This window comes from Halichoeres trimaculatus, unplaced genomic scaffold, assembly GCF_033239565.1.
Source record: "Halichoeres trimaculatus isolate MK-OKI-2021-1 unplaced genomic scaffold, fHalTri1.1 fHalTri1_scaffold_18, whole genome shotgun sequence".
Taxonomy (NCBI): domain Eukaryota; kingdom Metazoa; phylum Chordata; class Actinopteri; order Labriformes; family Labridae; genus Halichoeres; species Halichoeres trimaculatus.
Window position 1 is genome coordinate 8,435,729 of NW_027437196.1, and position 20,486 is coordinate 8,456,214.

The following is a 20,486-nucleotide window of genomic DNA, read 5'->3' on the forward strand; positions in this document are numbered from 1 at the left end:
CGCGTGCACTCAGCTCGGCCTGGGCGCCTAGCTCCTCGGCATCATTAGCGCTGATCTTTGACAAGCTATTAAAACACATGACTGCTATAGATTTAATCCATGTGTTGCTTCATCCTTTGTACAGCCCTCTTACTATCCCCACCCTCGCATGAGTAGATTTACAACAGCTTCTTCCACCTCTGTGTGCTTTTTTTTCTAAGCTGCGGTGTGTGATGGCAGGGGTTTAAATTGCCACGAGTGCTAAAACTGAAATGACAGGCCGTCGGTGTAATTGACTTCTCCGCGAGAGTGCGTCTTTTACGACAGAAGCTAGCGTTACGAGTCGGTTTCAACCTGGTTAAGTAGCTGACAGGAGGAAACTTGAGGTAGAGACAGAAAAGGGGGATGACATAAGAAGAGGGCAAAGAGGTAAGCTGGATGTGAGAACTCACCCCATAATGAGGCTGTTGATGTAGTCATTGCCGTCCATGTGGCCAAATTGGAAGTCTCTGGGGGGGAAGGACAAATCAGCAACATCAGCAAGTGAACAAAACATCAATAAACAACATACAGAACTCTAAAAATAGAGTTTTTTATGTCTCTGTGGGTTTCATGTAACTGGGACGCTGACTTTTCTGCACAATAGCTCAAAGAAAAACACCAAAATCCTATGTTGCGGCATGTAAAACTTGGATCGTTTACGTCCCAGCAGGGAAAAAAAAAATACAAGCATATCCCCAAAGCTACATTTTTTCCATCCTCCTCTTCTTCTCCTACGACAGAACCGACGCAGGTGATTTATCTAAACGATAAGGCAGGAGGAGGAATTCAATTTGTATCTCATTGTGCTGCACTATGTCTGAGCAGGGTGTATTGTGGGTAGACTAAAAGAGGAGGGATGGAGGGGGGAGAAGTCCAGAGACTGACTTCCTCTGAATGACTGATTATGGAGGTCTCTACATATATATTATATTCATATTGAATCATAGCTACAGCTCGCACGATGCTCCCCCGGGTGCTGCGCGCACTGCCTGAGCTTTTATCAATGACATGATTATGAAGAGGCTGAACTCTATAATAAATACAAAGCATGTGATGTGAAGTGAAATCAGTCATGTTGCAGATAATCACACTGACAGTTCAGGGCCTGGGTGTGAACTAAGCTTATTAAAAAGTCACTTTGAAACATCTCAGCAGCTGTTTTCTCGAATCTTCCCTTAAACATACATATGCACAGGGTCAGTTTCCTGTTTCCTGTTTCTTAACTCTGAAGCTTCTTTGCCAGACCGCAGAGCAGCCGGGGCAAATAGGGCTGAGTAACCGACTGGGAAAGTTGCGTGTGTGAGGGGGGAGCATGGAGCAATCTGATGGCAAGAATGAGCAACACAGATTTCCTGGAAAAATGCTTCGTGATTTCTGCAGAAGTCGGAGATATTGGCTGTTTAGTCGAACGCTCCCTCTGGTGATGTTGAAATGTCTCAGTGGGTTATGTAACTTACAAAATGTGCTGATTTTTGTTTAAAGTTGAAGTCAAACTGAATTTACATTCCTGGGAAGAGAGCTGAAAGTCATGACAGCCACTGCCCAATAACAGACAGTGTTTATTATATGAACGAATGTTTAACAGAGGATTATGTAATCATCATCCTCAGCATGTTCAGGCTCTCATAGATTAACTTTTACACTACTTTACAGTTTATTGATCACACAAAAACAGGATTATTCTGCAACTAGTATAAAATATTTTTGTATCAGATTACAAAAAAGTTTTAGCGGCTCTATGGTAAGGGTGTAAGAAAAAAAATCAATATATTGAAGTATTGGGATTTTCATAAAACGGTTTTAAATCTGATTTTTTTTTGTTCAAAAATATTTTTATTTTTTTTTATTTATATCCTTCATTCTAGTCTGAAGATGTCAGATTCCCTGAATGAATCCTAAAAACTGACTCACATGTGATGTTATGTCTGTAGACATAATCTTCATTCAACTTTTTTACATGGTCTGGTTTTAAGCAAACAAAAAATATCAAATACCCAATTGAATCAAATTGGCACCCCAAAAACCGTCATTTAAATCACAGAGCACCATTTTTAGAATCAAAGTAAACACTTTCACCTAGATCTAAATAATTTAAAGCTCCTATATAGAGCTCCTCTTCGTCTTGATTTTGGCGCCCCCTTGTGGGCAAAGTTATATCTCTTATTTCTGCTTGAATCTAAAGCACAAATCAGTTCCTCTGATGCCTCTGCTTTTATTTAACAGCAAAAATGTTTTGTTAATCCTGAATATTTGCTGTGGGAAAAGTAAAAGCCTTTTCGTGTTGTTGTTTTTGCTGACACCTACCCCCTTTCGCAGCATTATGGGCATTAAAAACTACAGAAAATAAATTGTTAAACTTTTTGCAAGTCATCATTTCTTAATTTAGACAGAATTGTAAATGGTTAAATAAATACTGACAGGAGCTTTAAAAACTAAGCCTATGCATTGTTGCCTATGGAGAAATTTGAGTGGTTTAACATTGCTTTATAGTTTTGTTCTTTTATGTTCTCTATTGTATCTGAGTAGACAAACTTTTTTTTAATTTTTTGACCAAAAAGTTGAAGTTGGTGGTGAGCATTTTTAACTTGTTTATTTAAAAGAACAGTAAGGACAAGCCTTGGTTTGTTATGTTTGTATATTCAAGAGAGAGGAGTTGTGCTCTTTCTGCTTCAGAAAGGATAGGGAGCTGCCAGAATAGGTAGAATACCATCCGATAAAACAGATATCACGACCAACACAGTGATTCTGAGAAGAAGGTAGGTTCAGTCCACAACAGAACAGATTCTTGAGTTGATCTGAAGCAGACGCTTGGCGATAGAAGGGTCAACAACTCTTATGTAAGTGTTGCTACTCTGGTACAGAGCACTGCAAGGGCCAATGCGTGTCAACAAACCTGTCAATCAGTCTTTCAAAGTCAAATAAGCTTTTGATACTTCACTTTTTTTTTTTTTAAATAGCTTTTGGAAATAAATGAGCATAATAAAATGATCATGACAGAAACCTTGCTAGAGGAAAAGTGTATTTGAATTTTATAATTTGACCACTGTTCTATCTGTTAACATGGGGGAGGCTGGGTTTATGACTTAGGGGTCATTTACAAGACACGACTGCCAAATCTGCTCACTGTCTTTCAACAAAATGTACATCTTTTGCTCCACTTCTGCTCTTAATGTTCACCAACAGACCTGATGATCGGCCCAACTCTACTTTGGTGAAGATCTTCACCGAAGCGCTTCAGTTAAAGCACCACCGACAGGCCTGGGATGCTTACTACAGTGTTTTCAGTCCCTCAGCGTTTCTGTGTAAACTCTGATTATTTTCACTGCGTTTTGGAGTTTTCAGATAAAACATTGTCGTGTAAACGAGGCCTTATACTGCAACCAGCCAGCAGGGGGAGCTCTAAATCTGCTGGCTTCATAGAAAGTTGTTACCTTTTACACATTGTGATTGAACTAACATGCATTTTTACAACATTCCCATTTCATCAGTTGAGTTTGAGCTTCTTAGTTCAACAGCCATTCACTATTTAGCAACTACCAGTGTGTGTCATAGTTTAAAAACTTGAAAGTGATGAGTTTTCTTTTCTGTTCCTGTTTCAACAACTTTCTGTTCTGCAACTAGCCCACAAAAGCCGGGACAATAATGACTGTTGCAGATTTTCAACCCACCAGCCGATGAAATCAGACATTCCCACAAGTGCAATTTACGCACATGTAGGCATGTGGATGAGGGGAGTTCCACCCACTCACATCCAGACCAGCTCCCTCTCAGATCTGAAATTTTAATCCACTGGCTCTGTTAAAGTGCTACAAATGGTGGCTGAGCTGAACACCATCACATTCAGGGCTACATCACAGCTTTGCTCTTCACCTTAGATCCCCTGACTCCAACTGCCGGTTACAGCGCTGGAACCTGCGACTTGTAATTACCAGTGCGTTAAGGTGTGTCGAAGCGCCGCAGGCAGCTCTGATCTCAGCGGGGATCTCCCATTAAAAATGTTCAAAAACATAGGAGAAGTGTTGTGGATAGCTGTCTAATTGATGATAGAGATCTGTGTAATTCAATCAGCTCTAATGGGAACGCCTGGCGAGGGAGGAACACTTTGATCACGGCGGTTTGAGATGCACCTCGTCTATCTAACGCAGCAGCCCTGTCGGTGCTCGAGCAGAGTGAGACGCTAAGCACAACATAATGACAGGAATGTGAGACATTTTTTATTAATCCTTTTGAGGAAATCCTCTTGTCTCCTGCTGCCCCGCTGGGAGTGTTCAGATCTGAGGGTCAGACACAGAACAGCAGCATTACAGCTGATTTGGACGCAGGCGAGTTCAGCTGAGCACATGTTTGTTATAAGCCCGGTCCCTCAGTTGGAGGATGACCTACCTACTGTATTCACTGCATCCACATACTCAAGAGGTTTGTGTTTGTTTCTGTGCATTGTGCCTGTTTAGTATCAGGGTTAGCATACACACATGTTGTTCACATGTGGTTTGTTTTATTTTTCTTTTGTATTCTACTGTGAAGGGAGCTAACTGCGTGCAGCACTTGGCACATAATATCTCACTGAATCCTTTTGGCTTTAATCATATCATATTCAGAGCTTAGGATACGCCCGTTGTTTTGTTTGTTTTAATTATATATTTGTTTCAACTTTAAAGTTTCAGTCAATTTAAAAGAGGATTATAAGAATCTCAAACTGGTTAAATTCACTTTTCTTAACACCATCATTTTCAGATGACCTGTCAGTGCTGACACAGTTGTATCTGATAATGTCAGCGACTGCAAGGACTGAATTTATTAAAGCTATTAAAACTTTGCCACTAGGAGGCATAACTAGAATTACTCCTTTTAGGTCTTTAATATTAATTTATTGTATTTGAAAAAAATAAATAAAATAATAAAATAATAAAAAAAACATGAAATGAAATGAAACAATGAAAAAAAAAAATATATATATAGATATATATATATATATATATATATATATATATATATATATATATTTTTTTTTTTTTTTTTTTTTTTTTTCATTGCGGATATTTAGCAACTTGATACTTAACTCCTGTTTTTGTGCAGCAGAAGCCCAGAGCGCTCGCAAACTCCCCCTCCCTGCTCCTCTTCCGGTTTCCTCTGCACTCAGACGGGGCCATATTTTACTTGACCAAAAACACAAACAAACGGACTCCCACCGAAAATATCTGATATCTGTCTGCATTCACGCTTTATTTAGAGAATTTCCAGCGTGTTACTTTCACACAAAAACACCACTAAAACGGCGCTCCTCCGCTGCAGAGCCACAGCTGGCTAGTCCGCGCGCCCGTTGTGCCAGATATAAACAAACACAGGTAGTCTGCCAGGACAAATTATGCAATAACAACGAAAAGATGAGTGATTATGAGAGTGAGGACAACCTGCCGTTCACTTTGAATAAAGCATGAATGCAGACCAATATCAGATTTTTTTTATTTGTGTTTTTGGTCAAGTAAAATATGGCCTCGTCTGAGTGCAGAGGAAACCGGCAGAGGAGCAGGGAGGGGGTGTTTGGTGCGTGTGCCCTGGGCTTCTGCTGCACAAAATCACTGCTGTAGGGGTAATTTCTGCCCTAAACCTTGTGATAGGACCCAACTTGTTCCATCCCAGAGTATCACTTTAATTTATTTATCTTACAGGTCTGCATTACCTTCTTCCCCATAATCATTCTTCTAAATTTCTTTTGCCATCATCATTTTTTCAGTGTTTTCATTCTGTTTATCCGTGAACCACTTTGAACTGCATTTGTTTGTATGAAAGGTTGCCATATTAATAAAAGTTGATGGACTGAACCTGCAATGAAGTTGGTCAGGGCTGTCCAAACTTTATCATGAATGCTCTATTTGTTAACTTGTCCCTTTAGTGATTTCTGGGGGAAAAAAAGTCACAAGGTGGCATCAGAAATCCTTGTGCAATCATCGCAGACTTATGAAATCAAACCTCACCTGTCCCTCAGGTGTCTCCTGATACCAGATGATCTGTGGTCAGTTTTCTGCAGTGTTATGCGCTGTGTAAACATCAGGAAACTCTGCTTCTGACCAAGGAAAATGTTCTCCATTAGGGGGCGATATGAGGATAAGGATATGTCAGGATTTTTTATGGCAGGGTCAGGATCTGGATATCAGACTATTTTGATCTCAAATCAAAAATTTCAGCCCTAAATATTTCTTTTCTTGTACTTTTTTTGCTTTTTCTGCACCATTTCATAATGTAAGTCCAGTCTTGTTTCTTATGAAGTGTGTATTTTTAACTCTTTAAATTTTCAAGTTGTGATAAATACATTTATTTAAAGACGTCAGGTGCAAAGGTTCATGAGTTTCTGCAGAATGTCCAGAGATTTAGCTTTATAAAAATTGGCCTATGCACACTCCACATGTAGTTTAGAGAGACGTTACTGGATATACTTTGTTTCCGTTAGTGCACTAGACTGAAAATGCAAATGTAAATGATTAAAATCAGTGCTGCAAACCTATTTTAACGTTCTACATTTAAAAAAAAAAGTTATTTCATTAAAAAAGCCATGTAATCTGATTTTCTTCTGATGTTGTGTAATGACAGCATCAGAGATAAATAATTCATCTTTAATGTCATTTAAGATACTTTTGTTTACTTTGTTCTCTTTTATGTTCCATTTACCACCATGATTATAAAACTGCCCTGTATTTAGCACCATCCGATGTATATGATAATGACAGTAATGTCTAAATTCCTACATTCTGGGCATGTTTCCTTTTTGTATCCACTTCCTGGTTTTAATTGCTTCCTCTCCAGTTAAAGAGCACATCGAGCTTCGCGGCCTGTTACATAAAAATACCATCCCTGGTTGTTATTTCACAATTGAAGCTGGAGAAAAACACAAAATTATGCACTAATACAAACCAGAGTGGGGCGTTTGACTGACAGCTGAAAAGAACACCTATATTTGGAGGTTGACATTTTGCATAATTACCTTTCTACTGAACCTCAACGAAACAGACTTGCCCCGACAAAGGCATAAACTTGCTTGTGAGAAGACAGGCGGCAGTTCCCCAGCGAGCGCACCATTGCAGAATAAATGTATAAATTGGATGTTCATCTTTCACCTCATCGTAGAGTCGTGCCTTACCTGTTAAAATGTTCTCTGTATTCCTTGGCCACCCTCTGAATCAGGGTCTTCAATCTAAAAGCAAATGAGAGGAGAGCGAAATACCACATGAGTCGATGGAGCCTAACCTTTTTTTAGCCGATGTCTGCAATTTGTGGGGAGGCTCGAACAATAACAACAAGTCTTATCTTTATTTGAAGGCTGTGGTCACCGTGGGAGTCATTTATACGGAGCCATGCTTTTTAATTTCAGTGCTCTTTGTACCTGCCACTCTCCTCCGTGGGGTCCTTCTCATCGATGACTGCAATCGCCACCAATTTGCCTGTGGTGTTAGACGGGGATTACAAATCACAATCATGCTCAAAGAAAGGAGGAGGTTGAGAAGACAATGGCAGGCAGATAAGAGGCTCTGGAGGAGACGAATCACCTCTCAACAGCGGGGCGAGAAGAAGAAAGAAAGAAAGGGAGAAAGAAAGAAAGAAAGAAAGAAAGAAAGAGTGCTTTATTCATTCAGCACTCAAACACTGAGCTAGCTTTCTGCTCTGTTTGAACAGGAAACAAGTGGTCACTTTCAGGCTGAAGAGCCATTCCAGCGCCGTTCAAAAACCCAAACCCAGCACATGACAAATAGGCCTACTTAAAAACAAAAAAGGGACTGTTACACAACTTAAAAGCTCTGTGTGAGTTTGAGACAGGGATGGTTTGAAGCGAGACACCCTTTGGTGTGGGGATGAGAGAACCAGGCTGCCCCCTGGTGGTCACTGACGGTGGCTTAAAGGAGACTGAGGTTATCAAAAAAGAAAAGGGCACTTTGGTGTCTTGAAAAGTGATGAAGTAGAAAGAATTATTTATTATTTTCAGGAGGGATTCAGACATTTTTATACTTTGGATTTGTTTTCTTTGCTCCAGCAGAGATAAAGTAAAAAAGTTTGCTTTAAAGTAACTCTTAAAAAGTTATGTCAGGATTTTTTGTTTGGCAATATCAAAATCAGGATTCTTGTCCAAAAAAACTTTTTTTTTTAATTCAAATTCTTCATTTCAGTCTTTGTTTATTACCTGGATTGGAAAAAAGTTACCACATTTCTCCAGCAGAGTTTGAAATGTTTCTCTTAGACTAACATGATGTGCATTTTATGGTAAAATATGACTCCTGATATAGTCTGGACACATGTTGCAGCAGCTATGTCTTCTTTGTCCGTTTCTTGTAATTCTTGTAATTTTTTCGTCTCTTTTTCATAATCTTTGTATTTGGAGTGGGTCATTACTTTGTGTGGCTCATTTGTTGGTCATGGACACCAAACTGGTTTTGTCTTGAGTGATATTGAAACGAATTTTTCTCCTGTGTTTGTCTGGAGATCCTACATGTAACCATGGCTGCATTGTTTACATGTGAAATCAGCTGTTAGCAGTCTGTAGCATGTCAATGCTAACTGGTGTAAGGCCTGATGTTTCCCACAAGGTGAGAAGGAAGTGAGGATGATGTGCTGGTACTCAGGTAAGAGCTAAGAAGTGACGACATCCATCTGTCCTTCCATCCATCGTTACTGAGAACGTAGGATCTATCTCCAATAAGACGGACGAGCTAGCTGTGCTAACCCAGAAACAGAGGGGATACCAGAAGGCAGGGTAGCATCATGCTATTCACAGACATGGCTAATGAAGCTCACAGTGGACATGAACGCCACATGCTGTGGGCAGACAGGATCCAGGAGACATAGACTGAACAGACTGCTGAAGAAGCTCAGTCCTGGACCTTGTGGAGGTGGAGGCTGGCTGAACTGGACAATAATGGACAAGCTGTCATCATCTATTTTCTTATGGACCTTTTTGCACTTTCTAAACACTTTCTTACTTTTGTTTTCTCGATTGCTGCTGTGACTCCTCCTGAATTTCCCCTCTGGGATAAATAAAGTATTTTCTATTTTATTCTATTCTATTCTGTTTAACTTTTTCACGTGGTCTGGTGTTAAAAAAGTTAACTGAAATCGCAAAAATCATAAATATCAAAGAATCACAATTTAAATCGAATCAGCACCCCGTTTCTGCTTCATACCTCATTGAGAAACCTTTCGTTGACTGTTTCAACAAACTCACTTTGACTGACTCTCTAAACTAACTTGTTTTAAAACCCTGACGCCTCAAACTGTGCCACCTTTGATCACTCACACACTGTTTATCCAATTACAACGCTTTGGAGACTTTTCTGTGTTCAGAACTGCCGTCGCCGAGCAGCGTCTCTGCTTTCTGTACAGACGGGTTTCAAACTGACATGAAGAAAACGACACAATACACCCATTGTGCTTTATTGATCTGAGTAAAGCGAGTGTAAAGAGGGAGAATGCTCTAATATTAGAACGCACAGGTTTCACAGCACAGAGCACCAATTTACTGCCTTTCAGAGACAGTTAGTGTTTCATCCCTAAGCTCGAGCCTTGGGTGAGAAAGTGAAGGTGCAGGGTTTGAATCAGCAGGAAAAGAAAAGTCTTCCAGTTCCAGGTTTATCTCTGGTTTTTGATTATGGGGTGAACACATGGTCGTATAAATACACATATTTAAAGAACAAGTGTTTGGAAATTCAAGAGAGCTTTAGGTTCATTGGTCAGTAAGTTATCTAGATGATAAGCAACACATTGACAACTGCTTGATCTACTCAAATATGACAACTTGTGGCCTTGTTTGATTTTAAAGCTTCTGTGTTCTTCACCAAATAACCAGTGAAAGGATAAGTTGCTTACTGTGGAAAAGGGACTTAGATCAATATACAACTGGTTTCTGATTGATTCCAGAAAATAAGTTCACTGATTTTATTCTTTTCAAATCTTGATTACTTTTAATTTTCTTAACTTATTTGTGCCTGCTTATGTAACTTTTCTTGGTTTGTGAAAAGAAAAATACAAAAAAATGTTGTACTGTTAGATAAGCTTTTAACGATGAAAATTGAAATGTAGCTTTTTTTATGTGAGCAAAGTGGTCGAGTGGAGCGCTAATGATGTTGAAAAATAACAACACTAAAACACAGAGGAAACAGACTCTCATAACGCTCCTGTTACTATTCATCATAAATAAGATCTAAAAAGTTTTGTTTGATAATAATTATCAGACTTTTATAAGCCCAAATTGTATTACTCAAAAAAGTTAATACAGGGAATTTACTCTCTCCGCAGAAGATCTTTGGGGATGAACAAAAAAATTCTTGTTTAATTTTTTTTTTTTTTTTTTTTGTCTTTTTACCTTATTATTCTTTTTTTAAGTTATTCTTTTACTGTTTTTTGGCCTTCATATCACTGAACAGCTAAAGAAAGACAAGATGTATGAGAAGTAGAGAGTGAACAAGCAGCAAATGGTTGAAGCTGGGAGTCAAACCAGCGACTACTGAAACAAGAACTACAGCCTCTTTACATGGGGCGCATTAGCGTTGCACAGTACCACAAGGTGGATGCCTCAGTCCACTACTGTTGGTGCTCTAAGGCAACTAAACAGTCTTCTACATAAATATATTCTAATAGTAAATCCAAGGCAAATTAAAAGCCTTTTCAATTGAAGGCAACATGTTATCTGAGTGGACAGGGGATGGTGCTAGTCTAAGTGAATTCATCTTGAGCAGCTGGCCCATATTGTTGCTGTCCAATTAAAAAAGAAAGTCTTCACTTTTGACAAAATTTGACTTTCTACGGTATATAGAGTGTACACCATCTCCCCTGGCCACTGTCAAGTGTTGGAAAACATCAAGGACCAATGGAAAGACATTTCATTACGTTATTACCTTCACCAAGGAGGTTATGTCTTTGGGAGAGTTTGTTTGTGAACAACATAACTCAAAAAGTAACAAACAGATCTTGATGAAATTTTCAGGAAATGTTCAAAATGGGATAAGGAAGAAGTGATTAAATTTTGGAGGTGATCCGGATCACCGTCTGGATCTAGGATGGTTTTAAAGGATTCGTTATCATTGTGAGATAGGGCCGTTTTCACCATATGTGTATATAACTCAATGATAAATGGTTGGATTGCTTTGCAAAACAATACAAGACAAGGTCACCATAATTTCTGACAGATGTAAAAGTACGATCCAGATCCTGGAAATATTCTGGATACTAAGATCTGGAATATGAAATATGTACTGGGTCATCCTAATTTACAAACCTGCAACTAACACCAAATTGTAGCAGACAGTCTGCTGAAAGGGAGTATAACATTAAAGTAGGACTAAAGTGTTGCGTGACAATCACAATATGCTTGGCAGAGGTCTGCGCTCCCCAGGGTTCTTTTTTTATTTCAGGGTGAAATACAAAAAAGAGCATTGTTTAGGTTGATGTGCTGTGTGTAATTGTAGAACCATCTGCCATCAATTGTTCAACAACATAATGGGACATAAACTAGGACACCCAAGGTTTGTAATAACCATCACTCCAGTGCATTATTAAAACACATATGTTCATGACCACTTACAGCCACATACGCCTATCTGAAATATGACATGGTTCATGGATGACCATAAATATTTCAGGGTTTTTTTTCTGGTTGTTCAAGGCTGAGATCCATCGCCAAAAAGGTAGCGAATATATGATGACAGTGAGGATGGGGGTTTTTTGTTTGTTTTTAAAGAGCTAACAACAGAAGTCCTAACCTAGTAACAAATGGAAATTAATTTAGAGAATTAGAGTTTGATGCAGCTGCTGCACTGAAAGTAATTCATAGAAATCTTGAAGATCAACGATCAAGATCAGGTAGGCTTTGACAGTTTTTTGCATTAAGAAAGAAAAAGTGAGAGAAGGTGTTTGAATATGGAAAAAAAATCTCTATGGGGGAGCGATTGGGATTATTGATGAGAAATAGTGTTCACACGCCACCTGTTTCTCCGAGCTCATACAGAGTGAATCCATCAATCTGCAGGTACCCTTGGAAGCGCTCCTTGTTCACCCATGATGACAAACTGGCGTCTTCGTACTCTGCAACACAAAGAGACCAAATCTATCAGAGACAGAAACACACACACACACACACACAAAAAAAACACATTGACATTCAGCTCAGAGTCTGTCTATATTAAAAGCAGAGCAGAGGAGTGTATTGATGCCGGGATTGTGAGGAGACCAGCATGTTTACCACCTGTTTGCTGTCTGGGAGGAATAAGAGCGAGACTCAAGCTGTGCATTCAGAGACAAAGGTCAGTTAAACAACGATCAGAAATTGTTCTGCGCTGGAGAGTGCAGCTCGGTCGAGGAGTCAGGGAGGTTATTTCGGGTCTGGAACAACAAAATGTGGTACATCTAATACTAAATAAGCAGAAAAGAATCAGTTAAGCCGACGAGAAACCACATGAAACACTTTTCCACTCCGGGTTCTCCTAATTAAGCACGCTGTAAAAGATGAATTTGCTCCTTCCTAAATGAAGAAAATTAAAGCAGTGTGTTTTCATTCACAGCCGATGCCGTTTTCCTGTTTTGCCGGCTCACTTGACCTCATTTTCACAACCATAAAGCCTCTCTGTCTCCATAAAAACACATTTGGTTTGTAAATGACTCCCCGACACGTACATTTTCGGGACGCAGTTCTTGGCAGATTTTCACACGTTTTGGAAATGGATGCATTATTCAACGGATGCATTAGTGCGCAGAAAAAAAAATTATAAAGTGCAACAAATAAATAAAAAATACGCCAAGAAGTGAAATAACGGATGGCTTGACGAATGCGAGCCACATGTTGTTACCCGAACATCTGGAGGCAACATGGGGAAGCAGCGGCCGTCCCCTCGGGGGTATAAATAGCGTGGCTGCAGAAATGGGCGCAGAGAGAGGCTTATAATTGATGTCAAATGTGCCTGAGACCTCATTATGACATGTTAATAAGTTAGCATGACCTTTCTGCTAGGGTAGCAATAATTACAAGATCAGTGATGACTTGAACATGGTTTGAAACTGCAGGGAGGTAGGAGCGAACATGACAAACTAAAACGGGAACATGCTCTTCAAAACCTCAAAGAAAATGACCGTAATGCAGCCCACACAGCGTTTTAAGGCGGAGTAGTGTTTTGGTGAACGCTGCTGAGTCAGGAAATCTGGAAGATATTCCTAAGAGCTCTTTTTAAAGATGTTTTGGCTTCACAGACAGCACACAGCAGCCCAGAGAGCGCCGACGGGCCCCCATGCCGGGATCGAACAGCCCCTGATCAAGCTCCTCGCCGAATGAACCTGCTTCACCTTGAAACAAATTAGAGCTGTGCGCTTCCCAGGCGGCAACATCGCAATCTCCATACAGCCCCTACAGGAGCCTGTCAGCCCAGAGTTCACACAGCAGGAGACAAGAGGGAGAAAAGAACGCGGGGCAGGAGGAGAGATGGAATCAGACGCGGGGGTGGAGCAAGCATGATCCCCCCCGTGTCAGAGTTTTAGAGCAGGGAGAGGAGGCAGCGCTGACACATTTCAGGGATGAAGGTTAATCGCACAGAAGACCTCCAAGACAATGCAAATAAATTGGAAACAAAGCAAGAGGGAGAGGCAGAGGAGAAGAGGAGGAGGAGAGGGGTATCTTCACAGATAACGCAAACAGGCGAAGACAGAGCACTCGTGTATTTAACAGAGAAGGAAAGCTGAGGGAAGTGACGGGACCTGTCACGCTTTCTCTGAAGATTAGCGAGAAAAATGCTTTGGCAAGCTGCCAAAAAGAACAACTAAAAAAAGTAACAAGAACTCTTCACCATGTCAGGAAAAGTGGCACTCAGTTATGGAATAAGCTTCTTCATTGGAAAGAGATAAAACTTGCAACTCAAATGGAACAAAAATTATCAAACTATAATAAAAGACATGATGGCACCATGTGAAAACAAAATGAGACAACTCATGTTTAGTTGATCTTTTCTTTGTTATGACAATGCTTCTTGGCAACAAATCTTACACAGTTGAACAGCCTGTTTGTTTCTCTCTTTAATGGCGCCACATTGGTAGGAAGAACATGAATTTGTGGGATGAGACGCAGAGCTGTGGGTTGCGCCAGTGAGACACTTGCCAAATCCTTTCTGCCAATGCCAAACAGCTTGTTCAGTCGTTGCTACTGACTCTTGTTTTGAGCTACAGGTACCCCCAAGTGCTGCCAACCCAGTGACTGATCGGCGGCACCCAGGGGCAAGGGTTATGTGTTGGCTCCAGGAGCTAGCATGCTACATTTGAGATAAGATACTCCTTTATTCGTCCCACAAAGGGGAAATTTACAGAATAACAAAAAGCGCAAACAAAAAATATGTACAGTACCAAGAAACTCACCACAATAACTAAGTAAAGAACCGGTGTTCAAGTAGGAAATGATCACAAGCTAATAGGTAAACAGTCTTCTGGAGGGGGTGTCCATCAGTGACGACAGCTTGGCCATCATTCTGCTGTCACAGGGTCAAAAGAACAGAGCTGGCATTCTTCACCAGTCTGTTTAATCTCGGTTTCCTTTGTCCCGTCTGGGCCCAGAAGGTGAAATCCTTCCAATTTAGCTACCTGAGTTAGCTTGTCCATTTTACATACCTCATAACAATGGATGGAAACAGAGGCCGTTACTGCATTTTCTTAGCTTGCACCTTAGTACCAGCATTTTGTCCTTGCCATCTTCTCCTTAGCTCACGGGGAACATTGGGCCTAGCACTAGTTAGCATAGGCATGCTACAGGCTGCTAACAGTTGATTTCATGTGTAAATGAATGGTTGCTAGGCGCCGCCCTGTTGGCTATGGCTGCCTTTTGCAGCAGCTCTCTCTTCTTTGTCCGTTTCTTGTAATTTTTTTCGTCTCTTTTTCGTAATCTTTGTATTTGGGGTGGATCATTACTTAGTATGGCTCATTTGTTGGTCATGGACACCAAAACTTTTGTGGCTTCAGTGATATTTTTACTATTTTTTTTCGTGTGCTTGTCTGGAGATCCTACATGTAACCATGGCTGCATTGTTTACATGTGAACTCAGCTGTTAGCAGTGTGTAGCATGTCAATGCTAACTGGTGTACGGCCTGATGTCTTCCCACAAGGTGATGAGAAGGAGGTGAGGACAATGTGCTGGTTCTCAGGTGTGAGCTAAGAAGCGACGAAATGGACCTGTTCTTTCATCCATTGTTCTTGGGAATGTAAGATCTATCTCCAATAAGATGGACAAGCTAGCTGTGCTAACCCAGCAACAAAGGGAACACCAGAGGGCAGAGTAGCATCATGCTAGTCATAGACATGGCTAACAGAGCTAACAACAGACACCAACGCCACATTGGAAAAACTTCACCTGCTGTGGGCAGACAGGATACAGGAGACAGAGACTGAACAGACTGCTGAAGAAGCTCAGTCCTGGACCCTGTGGAGGTGGAGGCTGGCTGACTGGACAATGATGGACAAGCTGTCAGCATCTATTTTCTTATGGAGCTTTTTGCACTTTCTATACACTTTCTAACTTTTGTTTTCTTGATTGCCGCTGTGACTTCATTTTTGTTGTACTTGTTACAATGACAATAAAGTTGTGTTTTATTCTATTCTATTCTATTCTAAACAATGCAACCATAGTTATATGGGATCAAAATAGTAAAAACACCCCAGCAGACGTAACCAGTTTAGTGTCCACAGCCGACAAACAAGCCATTAAAGTGATAACAGATTCCAAATACAGAGATAACTAAAAAGGTAAGGAAAACGTAGAAGAAAGGACAATGAGAAGAGAGCTACCCAAGCTGGTAGCCCACAAAACCAAGTTGTGGCATTTGTCATCAGTGTTATCATATATTTTCACACCCTGTGGCCAAACTGTCCTCCCAAGATGACTAGGCTCGCCCCCACAGACCATGGTTTCTCAGACGCTACCTCCAGGATTTTGGAGCGGAGAGGATGGAATGGCCTGCCAGTAATCCTGACCTGAAGCCCATTAAACACTTGAAGGTTTAGCTTGGGTGTGCTGTTTGTGCCTGAGTGATCAACACTACCACGTTAGCTGGCTTTAATCCACCATAAAACACCAAATAAGAGTCAGAGGTAGAATAAGTTGTTTGGCATTGCTGCTTATTCCACAAATGCCTGTGCCTCAAAAATGGGGCACCATTTAAAACAAGGCTTTCCAACTTTTTAATATTTATCCCAAAGAAATATTGTTACAACAAAGAAGTTATCTACGACACTGAAATCCTGTAAAACTCATATGGCTAATGGTTGGTCTGATAGAAACATTAAACCAACATTATAACGCTTAAGCTATTGAATTTGTAGGAAGTACAGTAATTACTTCCCACCAGTCATTGCACTTTATCGTCCTCACTGACCTTCTCAATGCCAATTCAAATAAGCCCTGAAGTGAATACTGTCCATGTGTGCCGTCACGAAGTGCCGTCAGTGTGTTATCACCTTTCCAGGTGTGATCTCATCTTGTCATCACATTCATGGACTGTTAATCTGACTGTTATTCAAGCGCTCCCAATAAACCTATGCAAATAGCTTTGGCTCACATCTGGCTGCTTTATCTACCTTTCCATACACGGCGTGACAAGGCCAGGCTGTAAACTGTGTTAATAGAAAACACTGAGACCGGGCTTGGAGTATTTACTAATGGGTATTAACACACAGAAATGTGTTTCAAAGCATCTGCATAAAGCGTAGTGTGTGGACTAACACTACTGAGCGCGCACAATGATCAAAAACATTTAGCTCTTGAAGTACAATAACAGAGCAGAGCTGTACAGCGGTATGAAGGTGAGGATTTCAGCTATTAAATATGCATAAGCCTCAGTGCTGGACTGTATTTTAACAGAGCTCTTCAAACAGGGTGCTGTTGTTTATGATATGCAGTAAACCAATCAAAGCCCAACAATAAAAACGTTGGATATTATTGTACACAAAGAGAATGGGCTGCATTAAGACAGAGTGGCTGCGCCTCATGGCGTTTGTGCCTTAAAGACGTAGCAAGTTTGATCTGAGAATGAGCACTGAATCCTGAGAGGTGGTTTGAATCTCAACATACATTTTAAAAAAGGGGTGTTTGACTAAGGGCGTATTCAGACCTGGACTGTTTGGTCCACTTTAAACGGACCAGGATTATTCCCACGCTGGTGCGGACTTTTCATGCAGGTGTGAATAGACACAAACGAACCCTGGTGCGGACCAAACAACCGGACCGAGACCCACTTTATGAGGTGGTCTTGGTCCGCTTCCAAACGAACTCTGGTTCGTGGTTCTCCGGTGCAGGTCTGAAAACAAACCAAGGTCTATCCGAACTAACTACAGGATACATGCACCTTTTGGGCCTATAAAGCCACCGTAACCTAACCATCTTTGGTTTATACCTGATCCTCCGTCTTCTGTTTAGCCACGCTGTTGCTAGCATGTTGTTGGTCAGGACACGCAGAGCATAGTGTCTCCTTGCTGCGCGCATTTGTCTTCGCTGTTCCAAGATTTGAAACGGCGTTGTTAAGCCTTCTTTGAAGGAGCTGTTCTTGAAACTGAAAATGATTTTGCAGCTATGATAAGAGCACAAACACACGTTTACCTCCATTTCCGGGTCTGTATTCTGTGTGCCGCCCTTTGTCAGTGCTGTCCAATGAGAGTGGATGTGTTTACAGAATATAGTCCACTTGCAAAAAGTACAATCTGAATACGAACCGCACCAAATGAAAAAAATAAAGTCCACTTTTGGACAAACAAGTGGACCACAGGACTTTTCTGGTCTGAATACAGCCTAAGTTAATCCAGAGGAGTTTTATCTGGTTGTGAAAGAGAGTGAGGTGAATACTGACGCTACTTCATCAAAAGATTAGGATTATTGCTGGGTCCACAGGGAGCGCCAGAGCGCCACGACTGCAAATAATCGGCTGGTTAACTAATTACACCATGAAAGAGACGCAGGTGCAGATTACATCATCAAGGGGAACCTCCTGGAAAAATCCCATCAAACAAATTCAAACTGCGCATGTCTATCACTCATAAATAGTAGTAAAACTGGCGACCAGTAACGGTGTGACAGAGAAGATCAAGAAAAACATTTCTTAGCTGGAGAAATGGAGATTTTATCACAAGAACACACAAACAGCTGTTATCAGTGAGTCAATCAGGTAAACAAAGACAAAGAGAAAGTTTGGCGATCTAAAGCAGTTTATGAACTCCAACATTTCACCACACACATCTTGGAAGGACCCATACTTATAAAAGCAGAGAGCGAATCAATCTTGTAAAACTGACTGCAATGAGCCTCGCTGGTTTGAGATTTTGATTGTCTCCCTTATCTAATCTGTTCACTGAAAAAATGTTGTGTTTTCTAGATCTAAAATTTAATTTTTCTAGATCTAAATTTTCTTTAAAGCTACACATTGCTACCTTTCCAAAGGATTGTCCACTGTCTTTGCATGTTTCGTCTTAAACAGTAACTCATTGCACAATGTCTGCTTTTAAACAGCCGAACAGGCGTTGTAATCCTGCTGTTAGTAACTGTAACTGTCATTAAATCTCTCTTTTGGGCCGTTAACCTGGCTCATGCCATTAGTACAAACGGTCCATTTTCCCAGCTAATGGCTTGTCAGGCATACGGGCCCACGACATTACCCTAATGTCCAGGTCTGACATCATCGGGACTTCATTTGGATGTGAGCTTCCAAGGTCATCTGGACATCATTTGGATGTCAGGTGTAATGCTTCAAAGGCTGGCCCCAACCAAGACAATTTGTGGCCCAAGAGGGTCCACTCTTACCCCAATGATCAGAGAGAGACGCTTCTTAAATATCGAACATGTCTTATGTAAAGTACGTCAGCATCAATTTCTGTTGACATTTTGGCTACACTTTTGTGAAATTATATGAAACAGAGATGTGTCATCCATCTTTATTTGCAGTCAACAGCCAGTCATAAAACTGTGTCACTGGCTGCTGATGCAAATGTTTGTCTGATGTTTAGCCAAACAGATCATCATGCAAAGTGACTGACACTAAAAAACAAAGCCACAAGCTTCCTTTCGCTGCAGTGTTTCCTGAATTCAGCATCCAGTGCGTGGATATTCAGTAAGGAGAGTCCTCTGAGGAGCACTTCTCAGCCCAGCTGGAGGAAACCCAGATGTAGAGGACCACAGGTGGCACAAAACAGGAGCAGGCAAAGTACCGCCTCCTCAGCGGTGAAAGGTTGTTTTGCTTTTATTGAAGGTAAGTGCTCAATAAGATGCGATTCAAGCATTTGATCCATTTTTTCTTGATAGATTTGTGCCTTTTATCGTTTCCTGAAGTTTCAAAAGGCAGGGGGAATCAGTTACGTGAGCCAGAGAGGACACAAGATGTCATTTCATCATGCTGCTCACCTTCCAGGTCCTTGACGAGCTTAATACCCTGTCACCATGGAGATGCCAGACATTCACCGCATCCTCCGCATCAAGGTCCTGGAGGACTCTGCTGAGTGTGGAGTTTTTGTTGTCAACGTGTGCTGCGGCGAGCCACTCTTGCTGCGATTCTGGGGTAAGAAGCCTCCCTTTCGGAACAGTCAGGTCGAGCAGACGGATGTGAATTCTCAGGGGGCGCCAGGAGAAGTGGATTTTATTTTACGGGCGCTGCATCGAGCACCAAATCTGCCCAACAGCTACTACTGGGGCCCTTTTGTGTTAGCACTGTGCCTCGATGCTCTTCACTTCCGCTTCCGCCTCCCATCCGAGGCTCTCAGCGGCAACGACATGCAAGAAATCCTGGAGGAATTTGGTGAGCTCACGTTGTGGCGGTGAGAGAGTTCTGAAGAAAAGCAGCTCTTATGTCAGTAATGATGTTTTTTCAGAGGCTTGACGACTGCACTAGTCATTCATCTCGGCTTGTAATGACTGTATATACTGTCCCAGCTCTACACGAGGTTCCTCAGTATAAACTGTGGTCTCTCACGCCCATCCAACCCCGGCCTGCTATGTTATTCATGTCCGCCCTAAGACAAACCACCACAACATCACTGGCCTCGCCGCACACACAATAGTGGGCTGAGCCCCGGGTGCTTTATGATGGGCCAGGCACACCATAACTCAGCGTGGTGAGGAAGATGAAAGAGGGACGGGGAAACCGGAGGAACACAGCCAGAGAAAACAAGGACTGCAGGGAAAGACGAGGAGCTGTGTACAGATGGCTCCCTGCTGGCATCTTAAATAATTTCTCTTGTCTTTATGGGAAAACACTACACAAGACAACAGAGCAGGAAGACAGGGGAACAAAACACTTACCATCGTAGGTAAAGTAGCCTCCGTCCTTAAAGACAACAACAGCAGGAAGCTCCGGTAAAGTGACAGACTGTTGGAAACACAAAGATATAACTGAAACCAAAGTTCCTTCTAGAAGTTCTTACTTCCTGAACGTGTAAACACAAAAAATGTTAGATAACTTTTAACTTTTCTGAGGGATGC

General features: G+C 41.2%; 1 protein-coding gene across 1 annotated transcript in view; it reads right to left on the reverse strand.

Annotated features, from left to right (window-relative positions):
• Positions 1-20,486, reverse strand: part of tmx3b (thioredoxin related transmembrane protein 3b) — a 48,337-nt gene that overhangs the window by 16,304 nt on the left and 11,547 nt on the right. Inside the window, exons 9-13 of the mRNA XM_074693573.1 lie at positions 20,307-20,373; positions 11,986-12,084; positions 7,400-7,457; positions 7,157-7,210; positions 432-488 (exon numbers count right to left, since the gene is read on the reverse strand). Of these exons, the coding sequence (XP_074549674.1) occupies positions 432-488; positions 7,157-7,210; positions 7,400-7,457; positions 11,986-12,084; positions 20,307-20,373 (335 nt within the window). The remainder of the gene's footprint in view (positions 1-431; positions 489-7,156; positions 7,211-7,399; positions 7,458-11,985; positions 12,085-20,306; positions 20,374-20,486) is intronic.